The sequence below is a fragment of the Entelurus aequoreus genome, linkage group LG28, assembly GCF_033978785.1.
Source record: "Entelurus aequoreus isolate RoL-2023_Sb linkage group LG28, RoL_Eaeq_v1.1, whole genome shotgun sequence".
Lineage (NCBI taxonomy): Eukaryota > Metazoa > Chordata > Actinopteri > Syngnathiformes > Syngnathidae > Entelurus > Entelurus aequoreus.
In genome coordinates this window covers 31,114,611-31,134,884 of record NC_084758.1, presented here as the reverse complement: position 1 = coordinate 31,134,884, position 20,274 = coordinate 31,114,611, and the positions used below count along the sequence as shown (strand labels likewise).

At 40.1% G+C, this 20,274-nt stretch overlaps 1 protein-coding gene across 1 annotated transcript in view; it reads left to right on the top strand.

The window, feature by feature from the left end:
- The window catches only part of gpm6aa (glycoprotein M6Aa), a 50,815-nt gene that overhangs the window by 21,501 nt on the left and 9,040 nt on the right, over positions 1–20,274 (top strand). The window contains exons 2-4 of the mRNA XM_062039819.1: positions 9,998–10,190; positions 14,989–15,145; positions 19,929–20,082. Coding sequence (XP_061895803.1) covers positions 9,998–10,190; positions 14,989–15,145; positions 19,929–20,082 — 504 coding nt within the window. The remainder of the gene's footprint in view (positions 1–9,997; positions 10,191–14,988; positions 15,146–19,928; positions 20,083–20,274) is intronic.

Below are 20,274 nucleotides of genomic sequence, written 5' to 3'. Positions count from 1 at the left end.
CATTAAGCAGCAGAGCTTTTATTTTCCTGCAGGTATTGTTGCTGTGAGCACAAGGCATCAATAATACATGCAGGATGCTTTGCGCCGGGCAGCACTGAATTATGGATTCAACATCCAGCAGCTCGTCCACTCTTTTTTTTTTTTTTTTTTTAAACCTAACTCAATCTCTGAAGTCGACGTGTTGGTAATGTGGCACAATAGCGATGGATGACTTGAGAGCAGCAGGGGGAGCAAATGTTGGAGGCGCCACATCTTTAAAGCCTCAGCGAGGGGATGAGCAATGGACGGTGTGACATAAAGTCTTATTAGCCCTGCTCCCAGAGATGCTAAAAGGTCATTTACTGCCCGACTCCTTTCATAAAATCCATAGCGGTGACAGAATTGTGCTGCACCGAGCACTTTCAATCATGTGCAATTAAACCGTCGAGTCTTTTGTGATTTTACTGCACACATGTTGTGTAATTTGTACTTCATCTTGTGTTACACCATTAGATACACGCCACTGACTGGCACACTTGAACCCATGTGTGTGCTTCCTGCCATTAATGATACAATACGCGAATCAATATTACATGACATTCTACAGTATGCTGGTGATCTCCACACTTAACAAAATGGTCATCAAAACACCAGTTTAGTCCTAAACTGTGCAGAAGAAAGTGGATGCATGCTCCAGCTGGTTTAATGTGTGGACAGATACAGTCGTGGTCAAAAGTTGACATACACTTGTAAAGAACATAATGTCATGGCTGTCTTGAGTTTCCAATCATTTCTACAACTCTTATTTTTTTGTGATAGAGTGATTGGAGAACATTATTTGTTGGTCACAAAAAGCCTTTATGAAGTTTGCTTCTTTTATGAATGTATTATGTTAATGAACCAGTCGAGGAAAATGATCAAACTACATAAATAACATCCTGTAATTTGATTTTGATATCATTTGTTTATCATCATATATTGAAAATTAACACCAATGAGTTGACTGATGAACATTATCACATAATTTATTCAGAAAGCATAAATAACGACAAATAAAGACAGAATACTATTAACCGCAACATGTAAGTGGAAAAAAACCCCGAACAACATAATGATTTGTACATTTTCAGAATGTGCTTGTTCTATTTTTGAACAAAGAAAACAAGCTGAAGTTGTCTTTATTTTTAAGTTTTCGTGCTGTGATTTAACCAGTCAGGCCCACTTGGGGGTAGATTTTTCTCTATGTGGCCCCCCATCGAAAATGAGTTTTACACCCTTGCTCTAAGCCAACATTATAACCAATAAAGGCTTGACATATCTTACTTTGCATGTAATAAGTTAGTATCACATGTTATTTAATGTTACATTCTTGTGTAATGAGCACATGATTTATCATGTAAAAATTTACAAAATAATAATTTTTTCCTTACATGTATTTTCAAATGTTTTTTAAATGTATGCTACGTATGTGCCTCTTAAGACCTCACCACAGGCTTTGTAAGGTCCTGTTACCTCTAAACTAAACTAAATTAATGATAACCTACCTTTTTATACTAATAAAGTGCTTTTGGTAGCCATCCACAAGCTTCTGGCAAGCTTCTAGTTGAATTGTTGACCACTCCTCTTGACAAAATTGGTGCAGTTCAGCTAAATTTGTTGGTTTTCTGACATGGACTTGTTTCTTCAGCATTGTCCACACGTTTAAGTCAGGAGGCCAGAAGCTTGTGGATGGCTACCAAAAGCGCCTTATTGCAGTGAAACTTGCCAAGGGACATGTAAGCAAATATTAACATTGCTGTATGTATACTTTTGACCCAGCACATTTGCTCACATTTTCAGTAGACCCATAATAAATTCATAAAAGAAGCAAACTTCATGAATGTTTTTTTGTGACCAACAAGTATGTGCTCCAATCACTCTATCACAAAAAAATAAGAGTTGTAGAAATGATTGGAAACTCAAGACAGCCATGACATTATGTTCTTTACAAGTGTATGTACACTTTTGACCACCACTGTATTCTCTTACAGGCAGAGATACTTACCAGAACAGGTATTGGATGTCAGGATTTCAGATATATATTATACATACAGTCATTAGTACATAAGTCATAAATGATCATTGATCATTTCTAACATCACACTAGTGGTTGGGAATCACAAAGGATGGGTACAATTTTCCGTTACCTCAGAATTCATACCGGTACAACAGTTTTGGTACTTTTGTGTGTGTTAATGTGGTAATAAGTGTTTTTGGGGCTTACAGTATTGACTTGAATCCAGGATAGTCCATGGACTTAGGTAATGACCAACATACCCATCTCCGGGTTGCGGAGGAGACCCTGCCCCAAGTGGAGGAGTTCAAGTACCTTGGAGTCTTGTTCACGAGTGAGGGAAGAGTGGATCGTGAGATCAACAGGCGGATCGGTGCGGCGTCTTCAGTAATGCGGACGCTGTATCGATCCGTTGTGGTGAAGAAGGAGCTGAGCCGGAAGGCAAAGCTCTCAATTTACCGGTCGATCTACGTTCCCATCCTCACCTATGGTCATGAGCTTTGGGTTATGACCGAAAGGACAAGATCACGGGTACAAGCGGCCGAAATGAGTTTCCTCCGCCAGGTGGCGGGTCTCTCCCTTAGAGATAGGGTGAGAAGCTCTGTCATCCGGGGGGAGCTCAAAGTAAAGCCGCTGCTCCTCCACATCGAGAGGAGCCAGTTGAGGTGGTTCGGGCATCTGATCAGGATGCCACCCAAACGCCTCCCTAGGGAGGTGTTTAGGGCACGTCCGACCGGTAGGAGGCCACGGGGAAGACCCAGGACACGTTGGAAAGACTATGTCTCCCGGCTGGCCTGGGAACGCCTCGGGATCCCCCAGGAAGAGCTGGACGAAGTGGCTGGGGAGAGGGAAGTCTGGGCTTCCCTGCTTAGGCTGCTGCCCCCGCGACCCGACCTCGGACAAGCAGAAGAAGATGGATGGATGGATAGAACATACCCATAGGTCCCAAATTAGCCCAAAAGGGACCTTTTTTCCCTACAGGTACCAAAGGATTCCAAAATGGATTTACCCCTAAAAGTCCCGGCACTCCAAAAAGTAGAAATATATTTCAGGGCACCCCATTTGGGTTTTTGTTTGGTTCCACCAGTGCCTAAATGGGTACAATCGGGACTTTGTAGATAGCTATAAAAAAAAGAATTAGGGTTGGGGGGTGGGGGGGGACTACAAATTACTTTCTAACCCTGCAGTGAGTATGGAAATGTTGGGTATTTTGTTTGTCCCCCATTTTGTAAAATCAGATTTCCTGGAGAAAAGATAGTTTCTAAAAATAAAACAGTGAACTGACAGCCAAGTCCAACAATGGAGGAGGTACAGTAGGCGTGCTTGCAGATAATCCAGGCAAATCTGGAGCGAGGCCAGAAACTCCGCGGCTACTTGCTATTCCGCTCATGTTTACAGAAGAATGAGGAGAAAAGAGATGAGGTAAAGCAGGAAGGCGAAAGGGAAGACTGAGACGACCGTAACAGAATGTCTGATTGCAGAATCATTGATCGAGAATGCAGGAATCCTTCCTGACCCCAACAACTATGCAACTGCAGAATAATTGACAGTCATTCCGACAGAACCAACATTGGTATTCCTCATATCAATCCTGCTCTGAGGCAGCGGTGCATGGTGAGCTCGTCAATAGTCTGTATTGTTCATTCATTGCCATGCACCGATAATAGACCTGCGACCTGATAGTGCCTTACCCAGGAAATAAACCCCGCGGATGCATTGCACTGACAAATAACTGAGTCTGTGTGCATGTCAACACTTTTACCCTCTTTTTAATGACACATTCAAAAGCCAGCGTCCTTTCAAAGGCTTCACGTCAAAAAGCCGAACGTACACATCCATACACAGCAAACTGCAAGGGCGAGACATTAAGTAAGTCTTAGATCAGGGGTCGGCAACCCAAAATGTTAAAAGAGCCATATTGGACCACAAATACAAAAAAAGTAATCTGTCTGGAGCCACAAAAAATTTAAAGTCTTATATAAGTGTTATAAGGAAGACAACACATGACGTAAGTGTCTATATTAGCTATATTAGCCTACTATCAAAATTACTTTAAAAGTCTTATATAAGATTTATAATGAAAACACATTATGTAAGTGTCTATATTAGCCTACTATCAAAATTAAGTCTTATATAGTTAAAGTACCAATGATTGTCACACACACACTAGGTGTGGTGAAATTTGTCCTCTGCATTTGACCCATTCCCTTGTTCATCCCCTGGGAGGTGAGGGGAGCAGTGGGCAGCAGCGGTGGCCGCACTCGGGAATCATTTTTGGTGATTTAACCCCCAATTACAACCCTTAAAGCTGAGTGCCAAGCAGGGAGGTTATGGGTCCCATTTTTATAGTCTTTGGTATGACTCGGCCGGGGTTTGAACTCACAACCTACCCATCTCAGGCTGGACACTCAAACCACTAGGCCACTGAGTGGCTTATATAAGTGTTATAATGAAGACAACACATGATGTAAGTAGCTAATTAGATATATTAGCCTACTATCAAAATGACTATGTGTCGCAGGCTGACGCAAATCTTCGTTGACAGAAATTCGGAAATGTAATATTTATTCTACACATTTTTACAACATTGGAAAACATTAGTAAAACTTCTCAGAGGATGAGATAACCCCTGGAAATGACTGTCTTAGAATGGCCAAAAGGTATAGATGTGTGTGTCCAAGTTAATGGATTTATTACAATCTTTGCAAGCTGAGTAACGTTTGCTGTGGTCTGGAACAACTACGAGGAATACAGCCAATAGTACATACAGATAATGTGTCATGAGACCTGGAAAAATAAACTAAATACACAGAGGACATAAGTAAAGGAAATGAAATATACTGACATAATGATGGAATATGTACATACAGCTAGCCTAAATGTTAGCATCGATTAGCTTGCAGTCATGCAGTGACCTAATATGCCTAATTAGCACTCCAACTAGCTAGCCATCTTAAAGCACCTCTTCCTGAGGGCGTTTCGGTGTTATAACTTCACCTTTATCGTTAGTTTTTAAGCAAAAATGCGTCTGTTTTCCCTTTTCTGTCTACACACTGTGTCTGCTTATAAGTACTCTGTGTGTGCGCGCTGCCGAACATGCTCCTCTGCTCGTAAACCAGCAATGACACGATGTGAGGACGACGAGAGCGCAAGTGGTGGCGGACCGGTACTTTTCAGAGGCGGTATAGTACCGAATATGATTCAACAGTATCGCGGTACTATACTAATACCGGTATATCGTACAACCCTACTGTAGACACTTGGTCAAATCATGAAATGCAACCTTACCCAAGCAAAAAACGATGCATATTTATCCAGGAGAGTCTTGATACCAATGTCCTTGACCCAGCCACACACAAAGAAGTTGTAGACCTCCATGTTTTTCCAAGTTTTCATCTATTTTGTCATGTAGAATGATGTCTGGAGCACAATAGTTTGATATGTCTGGGAACTCCACTGATGGCTAATCCTTGTTATCGCTCAAAAAAATCTTATAAATACACGGATAGATTCCATTGCATAGTATTTATTTTTTTGCTCGTATCTGCTTTTTGCAGGAAGATCAAGGCCCCTTGTGTACTCAGATAGTTCACAGTCTGTTTGCCACAGTAGCCATCTTGGTTGACCACCACAGTTTTTCACTTCCGAGAAGAAGTCACGTATCAGAATGCAAGCAATAGGCCTAGAAATAATGTCATACATGCACAGAGAGGTTTTCAAAAAGTGTTTTTTGCAAAAGCCCTGGAAAATCTAGTCATGGGTGGAAATGAGCATTGTGCTTCTTCACAAAGCGACATCGGCAACTACAGGCCTGGCAAGCACATTGCAGCATTTCATTATCACCATAGTGTAAGCCAGTGTTTTTCCACTCCTGTGCCGCGGTGCACTATGTGCCGTGGGGTACAGTCTGGTGTGCTGTGGGAGATTATCTAATTTCACCTATTTGGGTTAAAAATATTTTTTGCAAACCAGTAATTATAGTCTGCAAATGATGTGTTGTTGTTGAATGTCGGTGCTGTCTAGAGCTCTTCCATACCAGTAAGTGGCAGCCGGTAGCTAACTGCTTTGTAGATGTCGGAAACAGCGGGAAAATGTGAGTGCCCCTAAGAAAAAGCATCAAAGTATAGGGAAGGCTATGCAGAAAGAATCTAAAACTGAACTGGCTGCAAAGTAAACAAAAACAGAGTGCTGGACGACAGCAAAAACTTACTGTGGAGCAAAGACGGCGTCCACAATGTACATCCGAACATGACATGATAAAGTTCCCACAAAGAAGGATAAAAACAACTGAAATATTCTTGATTGCTAAAACAAAGTAGATGCGGGAAATATCGCTCAAAGACATGAAACTGCTACAGGAAAATACCAAAAAAAAAAGAAAAAGCCACCAAAATAGGAGCGCAAGACAAGAACTAAAACACTACACACAGGAAAACAGCAAAAAAAACTCCAAATAAGTCAGGGTGTGATGTGACAGGTGGTGACAGTACACCTACTTTGAGACAAGAGCTATAGTGATACATGCTTGGTTATGGTTTAAAGTCATATCCAACAATTGCGACAATGACTTTTTACTGTCAACTGAGTTGCGTTTTTTAATGATTTCTGCTGGTGGTGTGCCTCCGCATTTTTTCAGCGCAAAAAATGTGCCTTGGCTCAAAATCGGTTGAAAAACACTGGTGTAAGCCATGCCCATGCATGCACAAAGTTCAGTACAACTCGCTTGAGACAGTCCCTCTTGTATAAACAATATGATTTGCCTGAGTGGCTGGATAGAACGGATTGAAAGAAAATAATAATAAACTTAAAAAAATTTTAAATAATTATCTTATTTAAATATATTCAAAATCGTTACACATAAGAATCGTGATTAATCTGGGAAAAAAAATGTGACACCCCTATTGACTACAGCATTGGACTACAATGGCAAACTCACGCAAAGCTCATTGGGTAAATGTTTACCATATATGGATAATCTGTTTAGGTCACCAATGGCAAAGACGTCAAAAATGGGACAAATTCCCCACGGCTCGTTTGGAGGAAGCGTGAAGAAGGCAAGATTGTTTTATAAATATCTCCACCATGCCTCTATGGTTGGATTTCACATTTTTTGGGACTTATGCAGATCCCAAATACACAAAAACCGGTACGAACAGGTAGGAAAATGTGTTTTTGCGTAATAGGACTCATTTAAGACATTGACACACTGATTTCCTGTTTAGTGCAAAGTAAGCTTCAAATTAAAAGCATTAACCTAGATTCTACTACAGGAACTAACAAAATGCACCCATTTTTAAGAATGTTAGTCACCTGCTATTATGAATTTCTATGTAACTGAAGTAACATATATGCATGCACTGCATTATGACAAAAAAAGCAAAGGCCTCGAAATAATGTGTCGATAATGTATCTCATCTTGTACATAGTTTACATTTGGCATTTTGACAGAAAAATATATTGACTGCCGGAAACTGCACAACTTTTGAACTTGAATATCTGATCACGCATATATTATTGTATACTACACCACATTATTTTGTAAAAATTAAAAATAAGTAGTTAAATATCTTCTGGTCCCATTGACTTATGATTTCAAAGCAAGTTAATCAATTTGTTGAAAACACACGATCAAACAGGCAATTATGTAAGTGAGATTTATACAGTATATGTTCACTGTTACAAGCAGCCCTCTGAGGGCAGCCATAACGGCAATGTTCCCATCAACGAAAACGACTTTGACCCTAAACTTGAGGGCTCCCGGTTCGGTTCCGACTCCCGCCATCCGAGTCTCTACCGTTGTGTCCTTGGGCGAGACACTTTACCCACCTTGTTCCCAGTGCCACCCACACTGGTTTAAATGTACGTTCAGTTTGAGACCAGGCTTTCACAAAACAGAGTCAACATCCCAGGTGTTCTTGAAGAAGGGCGAAGGTATTTGTTTAGGGCATCAAAAGGATTTTTTAGGGCATCTTTTGCTGCACTGGTCTTGCTGGGGTGTTTACAGCACAGCTTTGCTAGAGGGAGTCAAATTGTAGTCAAGGATTTTTGTTGGTCCGGGAAAGCAAAAACACATTCCAATGATTAGTCAGCTCTAATTGTCCATTCTGGCTCTCAAATCGATCCCAAGTTTGCCTTTGCAGAGCGGAAAGCTTATTCGAGATGTTGTCCAATTTGCCATAACGACATCCTTGGTTCAGATCCCACATCAGGGCAAGGAAAAACTCAACCCAATGGGACAATGAGAAACCTTGGAGAGGACCGCAGATGTGGGGACCCCCCCTAGGGCGACCGGTGCAATGGACGTAGAGTGGATCTAGCATAATATTGTGAGAGTCCAGTTCATAGTGGATTTAACATAATAGTGAGAGTCCAGTCCATAGTGGATCTAACATAATAGTGAGAGTCCAGTCCATAGTGGATCCAACATAATAGTGTGAGAGTCCAGTCCATAGTGGATCTAACATAGTAGTGAGAGTCCAGTCCATAGGGGATCTAACATAATAGTGTGAGAGTCCAGTCCATAGTGGATCTAACATAATAGTGTGAGAGTCCAGTTCATAGTGGATCTAACATAATAGTGAGAGTCCAGTCCATAGTGGATCTAACATAATAGTGTGAGAGTCCAGTCCATAGTGGATCTAACATAATAGTGTGAGAGTCCAGTCCATAGTGGATCTAACATAATAGTGAGAGTCCAGTCGATAGTGGATCTAACATAATAATGTGAGAATCCAGTCGATAGTGGATCTAACATAATAGTGTTAGAGTCTAGTCCACAGTGGATCTAACATAATAGTGAGAGTCGAGTCCATAGTGGATCTAACATAATATTGTGAGAGTCCAGTCCATAGTGGATCTTACATAATAGTGTGAGAGTCCAGTCCATAGTGGATATAACATAATAGTGAGAGTCCAGTCCATAGTGGATCTAACATAATAGTGAGAGTCCAGTCCATAGTGGATCTAACATAATATTGTGAGAGTCCAGTCCATAGTGGATCTAACATAATAGTGTGAGAGTCCAGTCCATAGTGGATCTTACATAATAGTGTGAGGGTCCAGTCCATAGTGGATATAACATAATAGTGAGAGTCCAGTCCATAGTGGATCTAACATAATAGTGAGAGTCCAGTCCATAGTGGATCTAACATAACAGTGAGAGTCCAGTCCATAGTGGATCTAACATAACAGTGAGAGTCCAGTCCATAGTGGATCTAACATAATATTGTGAGTCCAGTCCATAGTGGGGCCAGCAGGAGACCATCCCAAGCGGAGACAGGTCAGCAGCGCAGAGATGTCCCCAACCGATGCGCAGGCGAGCGGTCCTGACTTTGGGACCCGGGATGGACAATTGCTATTGGTTCAGAAATACTTTATCATCAATTCTCCTTATGTCTCAGAACCAAAGTCACAAGTAAATGTACAAGAAACGTTTCCTATTTTGGTTATGTCCAACCAGCTTCTTTGAAGTACAACTCTACAAGGCAGTACGTTGAGTCAGGGCCAGAGATGTGACAATAGTGATCATGGCAAAGAAAGGGGTTGAAGGTCAGGGTCGTGGCTTAAATCTCAGGCAGCGGAATTTAAATGTCAGCCTCCTCCAGGGGGCTAAACAAACGACAGAGCAAATTAACGGCACAAAGCCAGGATGCAGGGTAAAAACCTGGTGAAGACGTCGCTTCTATTTGTGGCTTTAAGTACGGTAACAATGGTAGAAAACCTTGTATGTCGGAGAGAAAATGAACCGTGGCCTACTTTCTCTGTCAACTTGATGGATTTGTTGTGTAGTGCATGGCTGTGCATGGACGGCTGCCAACTGGGCTTTGAATTTGGAAGAAGCTAAATGGCAAAACTGTGTTTGTAAAAAAAAGTGATAAGAGTAGAAAAAGTAGGAGCGTGTGTCCTTTTTTCCTCAACATGACCTGACTGAGAAGTTTTTTTGTTTCCCTTTCCTGGCGTGTTTAGGGTGCCTGGAATGCTGTATCAAATGCCTGGGTGGCATCCCCTACCCCTCGCTCGTAGCCACCATCTTGCTGTACGCCGGCGTGGCTCTCTTCTGCGGCTGCGGCCACGAGGCTTTGTCCGGCACCGTCACCATCCTCCAGAACTACTTTGAGGTGGTGCGGAGCCCCGTGGACGCACTGGACGTCTTCACCATGTGAGTATCAGTGCTTCAAGTTGTCATTCGAGGACTCTTGGACTACGTTCACACTGCAGGCCAAAAGGGCCCAAATCGGATTTTTGCGAAATTTGATTTTTTCCATTCGACGATTCACAATGGAAGTAAAATGTGATTTTTATCAGACTCCAGTGTAAAGTGGCCCCAATGTAGCCTCGACGTAACTTGCATGCGCAGTTCGATAAAGTGAAAACAAAGGAAGTTGACTGGATGACGTACATGAACAAGGAAGTCGCTATTACTACTTCTACAAAATGAAATGAAAGTCACCACAACTTAAAAATGGCTGTTTTTTACGTGAAAACAGGTAAAGGTAATATAATGTATGAATGGATGTATGGAGTGTAATATATTTGGGCGTTGGTTCTAATCTTTTTATGGCTGTTAAGTAGATGATACACAAACATGAGCGTGGATCTATGTTAGCTTTATTTTCCAACTTACTTACGTAAACAATGTATGCAATGTGTGTAACATGTAAGCATTTATGCCACAGCGTCAATTCCGGTCCTTCAACAATCGTTATTTTTTCGGAATCAATCGTCAAAAGTGTACATACACTTGTAAAGAACATAATGTCATGGCTGTCTTGAGTTTCCAATCATTTTTACAACTCTTATTTTTTTGTGATAGAGTGATTGGAGCACATACTCGTTGGTCACAAAAAACATTCATGAAGTTTGCTTCTTTTATGAATTTTTTATGGGTCTACTGAAAATGTGAGCAAATGTGCTGGGTCAAAAGTATACATACAGCAATGTTAATATTTGCTTACATGTCCCTTGGCAAGTTTCACTGCAATAAGGCGCTTTTGGTAGCCATCCACAAGCTTCTGCTTGAAATTTTGACCACTCCTCTTGACAAAATTGTTGCAGTTCAGCTAAATGTGTTGGTTTTCTGACATGGACTTGTTTCTTCAGCATTGTCCACAAGTTTAAGTCAGGACTCAGGGAAGGCTATTCTAAAACCTTCATTCTAGCCTGATTTAGCCATTCCTTTACCACTTGTGACCTGTGTTTGGGGTCATTGTCCTGTTGGAACACCTAACTGTGCCCAAGCCCCAACCTACGGGCTGATGATTTTAGCTTGCCCTGAAGAATTTGGCAGCAAACAGGCCCAGAGCATAATACTACCACCACCATGCTTGACGGTAGGCATGCTGTTCCTGAGATTAAAGGCCTTATCTTTTCTCCTCCAAACATATTGCTGGGTATTGTGGCCAAACAGCTTAACTTTTGTTTCATTTTAAAGATTAAAGATGAAAGTACCAATGATTGTCACACACACACTAGATGTGGTGACATTTGTCCTCTGCATTTGTCCCATCCCCTTGGGGAGCAGTGGGCAGCAGCGGCGCTGCGCCCGGGAATCATTTTGGTGATTTAACCCCCAACTCCAACCCTTTGTTGCTGAGTGCCAAGCAGGGAGATTATGGGTCCCATTTGTATAGTCTTTGGTATGACTCGGCTGGGATTTGAACTCAAACCTACCGATCTCAAGCGGACACTCTAACCACTAGGCCACTGAGATGGTTTGACATCACATGGACAAAGATAAGACCTTCTGGAGGAAAGTTCTGTGGTCAGATTAAACAAAAATTGAGCTGATTGGCCACAATACCCAGCAATATGTTTGGAGAAGAAAAAGTGAGGCCTTTAATCCCAGGAACACCATTCCTACCATCAAGCATGGTGGTGGTAGTATTATGCTCTGGGCCTGTTTTGCTGCCAATGGAACTGGTGCTTTACAGAGAGTAAATGGGACAATGAAAAAGGAGGATTACTTCCAAATTCTTGTGACCAACAAGTATGTGCTCCAATCACTCTATCACAAAAAAATAAGAGTTGTCGAAATTATTGGAAACTCAAGACAGCCATGATATTATGTTCTTTAGAAGTGTATGTAAACTTTTGACCACAAATGTATATATTCCATATAAATAAATTATTTGCGCACTATTGACTCGTGATTCACCGAAAAGTTGGTCGTCGAAAATAGACTTTGCTCACGGAATGTTGTGATGAAGTGTCCACGTCTGGGTCTTTTCCTATGCACACGAACGACGTAGCTCGCCCAGAGATGATGAAAAAGTCGCATTTCCATTTTGTCAAATTTGAAAAGATCAGATTCCAATTGAAATTGGGCTACCACCTGATGTGGCCAGAATCTACTGTTGTTTATGCAGTGTATTACTGTAAATGGAAATATGGTACCACTTTTATTTTTAAAGTAAAATTCCAACGACTTAGCTGACAGTTTTTTTTTACTGTGAAATCTAGTCATTGTTTTGTTTTTTTACAGTGTAGTAAAAGCTTTTATAAACAAAACAGTCAAAGCTGTCAGTCAGCCTAGACCAGTGGTCCCCAACGTTTTTGTACTTGCGGACCGGTCAATGCTTGAAAATGTGTCCCACGGACCGGGGGCGGGGGGGGGGGGGCGGGGCGGGGGGGGCGGGGGGGGCTTAGTAAAATAAAAAAAAAATACTTTTTTTTTTTTTTTGTCATAAATAAATACAATCATGTGTGCTTACGGACTGTATCCCTGAATACTGTATTGATTTATATTGATATATAATGTATATATTGTGTTTTTTATGTTGATTTAATAAAAAAATAAAAATTTTTTTTTTTTTTTTTTTTTTTTTTTTACTTCTTGTGCGGCCGCGGCCCGGTACCAATCGGTCCACGGACCGGTACCACTGGCCTAGACCACGCCTGGGCAATTATTTTGACTCGGGGGGCCAAAATTAGGGAAAAAAATGTATTTATTTTTAGGAACACTAATACAAAACCTCTGATTGAATGCTAAAAACTTGATGACAGACCGCCTTAAAAAACGGAATGGGATTTAAAAAATTTTTACTGAATGAGACACCCAGAATGTAAATGAAAATAAAGAATGCAAGATTTACAATATTAACTATGGAGGATAAAACACTGAATATTGACAACCTATGAACGTCACTCCCCTTCTCCATCCACATATTTTACATTGATTGATTGATTGAGACTTTTATTAGTAGGTTGCACAGTGAAGTACATATTCCGTACAATTGACCACTAAATGGTAACACCCGAATAAGTTTTTCAACTTGTTTAAGTCGGGGTCCATTTAAATTGATTCATGATACAGATATATACTATCATATATACTATCATCATAATACAGTCATCACACAAGATAATCACATTGAATTATTTACATTATTTACAATCAGGGGTGTGGAGGGGGTGGGGGGCAGGATATGGACAGCAAGTAGTGGACATATAGAGAGAGAGAGAGAAAGAGAGCGCGAGAGAGAGAGAGAGAGAGAGAGAGAGAGAGAGAGAGAGAGAGAGAGAGAGAGAGAGAGAGAGAGAGAGAGAGAGAGAGAGAGAGATCAGAAGGCATAAGAAAAAGTATCTGCATTTGATTGTTTACATTTCATTATTAGCAATCCGGGGAGGGTGTTAGTTTAGGGTTGTAGCTGCCTGGAGGTGAACTTTTAGTGCGGTTTTGAAGGAGGATAGAGATGCCCTTTCTTTTATACCTGTTGGGAGCGCATTCCACATTGATGTGGCATAGAAAGAGAATCAAGCGAAACGCAACAAAAATGCAACAAACACAGCAAAATATGAACGCAAAGGGTAAATAAATAACCCACCTACAATATGATATAGTTGATATATCACTAAGCTTTAGAACGTTGCTGTAAAAATCTCCTTCCACGTCTGTCCCTGACACCCACATTTCAGGCTGAAACTGTGGAAACGCTCCCCACCCACACTACTTGGTGCCTCGTCTGAGCTACTGGGACATAGATGACCATAGTAACTAATTAGATTACCATAGTAACTAAGTAGATTACCATAGTAACTAGTATATCATGCAAAAGCGCAGATTCCAACCATTGAAATACTTTGTATAGTTCAAGACTTACGGTCATTAGAAAACATCACTGCATATTATTGCCCAGGTCTGGCCTAGACTGTCTTAGGTAGTAAGTTCCTATTGGGCGTGGCAATCGCATGCCAGGTTTTTCATTGGTCAAGGGGGCAGGTGTACAGGTGAATCTAAAAAAAAAAAAAAGAATATAATGCAAATGTTTGCTTGTTGTTGCAGTTAGATCCCCAAAGTGAAACTAATACATGACATAGGCTCATAACATCCATCCATCCATTTTCTACCGCTTGTCCATAACATGCAAAAGATATTTCAAGTCTTCGCTTGGTATACATTTGATGATTATGGCTAAAAAAAATTGAAAAATAGAACATTTGGGGTTTTAAAAACTGTAAACCATAATCATCAAAATTATGAGGATAAAAGGCTTGACATGACTCACCTTGCATGTAATGAGTCTGTCACTTATTAGTTTCACATTTGAAGTTAAATTGCTGACATTCTAATTAGACTTAGACTTAGACAAACTTTAATGATCCAAAAGGGAAATTGTTCCACGCAGTAGCTCAGTTACAAATGATGGAAAAGATGGAAAGGACAATGCAGGTATAAAATAGACTAAAAGCAATATAAAATATAACATATATACGTAATATTTACATAATATATGTACAGTATAGGATATATATTGATATATTATATTATATGTTTATATCATATATACAATATACAATAATTGTTGGCGTTGCACCATAAGCCCACTGGACTTTGCCTAGTTTCCACTCAAACATGCAACAAAAGATCCTCATGTGTTCTGTTTTTTTAGGTGTACGCGGTTGAAAAACAACCACTGAAGGAAGTAATAATTAGTTTAGCTTTTATCATTTACTTCCAGGATTGACATCATCAAGTACGTGATCTACGGCATCGCTTCGGCCTTCTTTGTCTACGGCATCCTGCTCATGGTGGAGGGCTTTTTTACCAGCGGCGCCATCAAAGATCTCTACGGAGACTTCAAGATCACCACCTGTGGACGCTGTGTCAGCGCTTGGGTAGGTTTGGAGATAAGTACGGACAATCCCGGTCTATAGCGACCGCTCAATGGAAACAGCGAAAGTGGCGACGGTAGATAAGTGGTCACTATACACCAGGGGTCACCAACGCGGTGCCCGCGGGCACCAGGTAGCCCGTAAGGACCAGATGAGTAGCCCGCTGGCCTGTTCTAAAAATAGCTCAAATAGCAGCACTTACCAGTGAGCTGCCTCTATTTTTTTAATTGTATTTATTTACTAGCAAGCTGGTCTCGCTTTGCCCGACATTTTTAATTCTAAGAGAGACAAAACTCAAATAGGATTTGAAAATCCAAGAAAATATTTTAAAGACTTGGTCTTCACTTGTTTAAATAAATTAATTAATTGTTTTACTTTGCTTCTTATAACTTTCAGAAAGACAATTTTAGAGAAAAAATACAACCTTAAAAATTATTTTAGGATTTTTAAACACATATACCTTTTTACCTTTTAAATTCCTTCCTCTTCTTTCCTGACAATTTAAATCGATGTTCAAGTAAATTTATTGTTTTTATTGTAAAGAATAATAAATACATTTTAATTTAATTCTTCATTTTAGCTTCTGTTTTTTCGACGAAGAATATTTGTGAAACATTTCTTCAAACTTATTATGATTAAAATTCAAAAAAATTATTCTGGCAAATCTAGAAAATCTGTAGAATCAAATTTAAATCTTATTTCAAAGTCTTTTGAATTTCTTTTAAAATTTTTGTTCTGGAAAATCTAGAAAAAATAATGATTTGTCTTTGTTAGAAATATAGCTTGATCCAATTTGTTATATATTCTAACAAAGTGTAGATTGGATTTTAACCTTTTTAAAACATGTCATCAAAATTATAAAATTAATATTAATCAGGAAAAATGACTAATGATGTTCCATAAATTCTTTTTTTAATTTTTTCAAAAAAGATTCGAATTAGCTAGTTTTTTTCTTCTTTTTTTCGGTAGAATTTTGAATTTTAAAGAGTCGAAATTGAAGTTAAACTATGTTTCAAAATTAATTGTCATTTTTTTCGTGTTTTCTCCTCTTTTAAACCGATTAATTAAGTGTAAATATAATTAATTATTAATAATAACATAGAGTTAAAGGTAAATTGAGCAAATTGGCTATTTCTGGCAATTTATTTAAGTGTGTATCAAACTGGTAGCCCTTCGCATTAATCACTACCCAAGAAGTAGCTCTTGCTTTCAAAAAGGTTGATGACCCCTGCTATACACTCATCCTCCTTTGAGAACAAAGGAAGATGAGAGCTTGTTGGTGCAAGATAATATGGTGGTATCGTGGTCAAAAGTTGACATACACTTGTAAAGAACATAATGTCATGGCTGTCTTGAGTTTCCAATCATTTCTACAACTCTTTATTTTTTTGTGATAGAGTGATTTAAGTCAGGAAGCCAGAAGCTTGTGGATGGCTACCAAAAGTGCCTTATTGCAGTGAAACTTGCCAAGGGACATGTAAGCAAATATTAACATTGCTGTATGTATACTTTTGACCCAGCAGATTTGCTCACATTTTCAGTAGACCCATAATAAATTCATAAAAGAAGGAAACTTCATGAATGTTTTTTGTGACCAACAAGTATGTGCTCCAATCACTCTATCACAAAAAAATAAGAGTTGTAGAAATGATTGGAAACTCAAGACAGCCATGACATTATGTTCTTTACAAGTGTATGTAAACTTTTGACCACGACTGTAAGTATTGTATGCGAAGGTACATAATATGTTTACCTCAACCGCTAGCCAGTGTCATTGGTAATGGCTGTTATTTACTAGCAGAAAACAATTGTAGCAAAATTTAAAAAAAATATATTCCGGGACAAAACAAGTGGGGTTGCTTTTAACAATTTTTTGGCTGCTAACAAAGGTTTGACTGAACTGTTGCTCACGCTACGGCGGCTCCAAACCCTCCTGTTTGACGTGCACGTTCGAAAAAAGATTGTAAAGACTGTGACTTGTCCGATTGCAGTACGCTATTTGCGGGTGGCATACGAATCATTCAGATTCGACCTCCTCGAAACGGCTTCTCAACCAATTTTAGACCAATATTTTGATTAGTTCCAGCTCCAATAAAACTATTTGTCCGTCTTTAATCGCCATTGTTTGCTCAGGACAAATGAAGCCAACAGAGCTCGATCGTCGATGAGAATTGTGCTTGCTCACTGATTTGATTCTCCGGAAAACACGACCCCTACTGGTGGAGCGGAATATTTCACGCCATGCAGGATGGATTACGCAGAAGCATAATCTGACAATGTTTATTTTCAATAGGAAAAATATATGAACTTCTGCTGAGGAAATGACTAACTGGGTAAAGTTGGCAGTTTCCAAAAATAAATACGACAACACGGGCAGGAAAAAAGTGAACGAACTAAAGCGGACAATCATGTCATGACATACTGAACGTATCAAACGTGTTGTAGCTGAGATGCTCCATGATTGCATTGCAGCGGAAATATTAAATAATGAGGATATGACAATAATGAAAAGTGTCAAGGCGTATCGAGGAACCTGCAGTAATGAGATTATCTCAGCCGTGAAATTAGTTTGCGAATCTGAAGCTCCCCGGAGAAGTAAAGTAAGCGATAAGGATTTGTGGTCATTGGCAAGGCAGTTTTTATTGATTTTTTTTTGTTAAATCTCCAAATTCGAGGGAACTTTGGAAGTATCTCGCGTATGCCACTCACATCCACGAGAACAACTAATTCTTAAACTTTATTCTCCCCCAAGTAGCACCTCAGAAAACACTTGGCTCTCCAAGTGCCACCATCATGGCAAACATTAAAGTACAGTAGCGTAGTAGGACTAAGTATTCATTGAAACAAGGAAGAGGCTTTATTTAGCAAGTACAAAACCAGTGAAGTTGGCACGTTGTGTAAATGGTAAATAAAAAGAGAATACAATGATTTGCAAATCCTTTTCAACTAATATTCAATTGAATAGACTGCAAAGACAAGATATTTAATGTTCACACTGTTATTTTTTGCAAATAGTCGCAAAAAAGACTGAGAAAGTTGAGGAATGCTCATCAAACACTTATTTGGGACATCCCACACGTGAACAGGCTAATTGGGAACAGGTGGGTGCCATGATTGGGTATAAAAGCAGCTTCCATGAAATGCTCAGTCATCCACAAACAAGGATGGGGCGAGGGTCACCACCTTGTCAACAAATGCGTGAGCAAATTGTCCAACAGTTTAAGAACAACATTTCTCAACCAACTATTGCAAGGAATTTAGGGATTTCACCATCTACGCTCCGTAATATCATCAAAAGGTTCAGAGAATGTGGAGAAATCACTGCACGTAAGCGTAATAAACAATGCCCGTGACCTTCGATCCCTCAGGCGGTACTGCATCAAAAAGCGACACCAGTGTGTAAAGGATATCACCACATGGGCTCAGAACACTTCAGAAAAACACTGTCAGTAACAACAGTTTGTCAGTGCATCTGTAAGTGCAAGTTAAAACTCTACTATGCAAAGCCAAAGCCATTTATCAACAACACCCAGAAACGCCGCCGGCTTTGCTGGGCCCGAGCTCATCTAAGATGGACTGATGCAAAGTGCAAAAGTGTTCTGAGGTCTGACGAGTCCACATTTCAAATTATTTTTGGAAACTGTGGACGTCGTGTCCTCCGGACCAAAGAGGGAAAGAACCATCCGGATTGTTATAGGCGCAAAGTGTAAAAGCCAGCATGTGTGATGGTATGGGGGTGTATTAGTGGCCAAGGCATGGGTAACTTACACATCTGTGAAGGCACCATTAATGCTGAAAGGTACATACAGGTTTTGGAGCAACATATGTTGCCATCCAAGCAACGTTACCATGGACGCCCCTGCTTATTTCAGCAAGACGTCCGTTGTGTCCTTGGGCAAGACACTTCACCCTTGCTCCTGATGGCTGCTGGTTAGCGCCTTGCATGGCAGCTCCCGCCATCAGTGTGTGAATGGGTGTGTGAATGGATGAATGTGGAAATACTGTCAAAAGCGCTTTGAGTACCTTGAAGGTAGAAAAGCGCTATACAAGTATAACCCATTTATCATTATTTATTTAAGACAATGCCAAGCCACGTGTTACAACAGCGTGGCTTCATAGTAAAAGAGTGTGGGTACTAGACTGGCCTGTCTGTAGTCCAGACCTGTCTCCCATTGAAAATGTGTGGTGCATTATGAAGCCTAAAATACCACAAGGGAGACCCCCGGACTGTTGAACAACTTAAGCTGTACATCAAGCAAGAATGGGAAAGAATTCCACCTGAAAAGCTTCAAAAATGTGTCTCCTCAGTTCCCAAATGTTTACTGAGTTTTGTTAAAAGGAAAGGCCATGTAACACAGTGGTAAAAATGCCCCTGTGACAACTTTTTTGCAATGTGTTGCTGCCATTAAATTCTAAGTTAATGATTATTAGTTTCTCAGTTCGAACATTAACTATCTTGTCTTTGCAGTCTATTCAATTGAATATAATTTGAAAAGGATTTGCAAATCATTGTATTCTCTTTTTATTTACGAAATACACAACGTGTCAACTTTACTGGTTTTGGGTTTTGTATATGTACCATTTTTGTCCACTAACATTACACACAGCTTGAACAGTAACACTGTGTTTGAATGTTTAATTAAGTGTTTCGTTGGCATACCACTACCACAGTTTGAGAACCACTGCACGAGATGACATACTTGCTTGGCTTGCTCTTTTTGCTTGCAGTACTCAACAGTAGTATTTATTCATAGGGGATGCTAACTGTAGCGTTGTGGTCTTTCAGTTCATCATGCTGACGTACATCTTCATGCTGGCTTGGCTGGGAGTGACCGCTTTCACCTCCGTGCCCGTCTTCATCTACTTCAACATCTGGAATATTTGCCAAAATGCCACCGTGCTGGAAGGAACCACCCTCTGCCTGGACCCACGCCAGTATGGTAGGCAGCAACAATCCCCTCACCACTGAGTGACTTTAGGTCAAAGGAAATATTATTGTAATCTAACAGATCTCTTTAACTCATTCAGCTCTCTGCAGTCTATTGGTTCTAATTTACTTTGCAAGTTCGGAGAATTGTGGTGTTTGTGCTACTGCATACAGTAGGGAAGGGATTCATATGGCCCCATTCCTG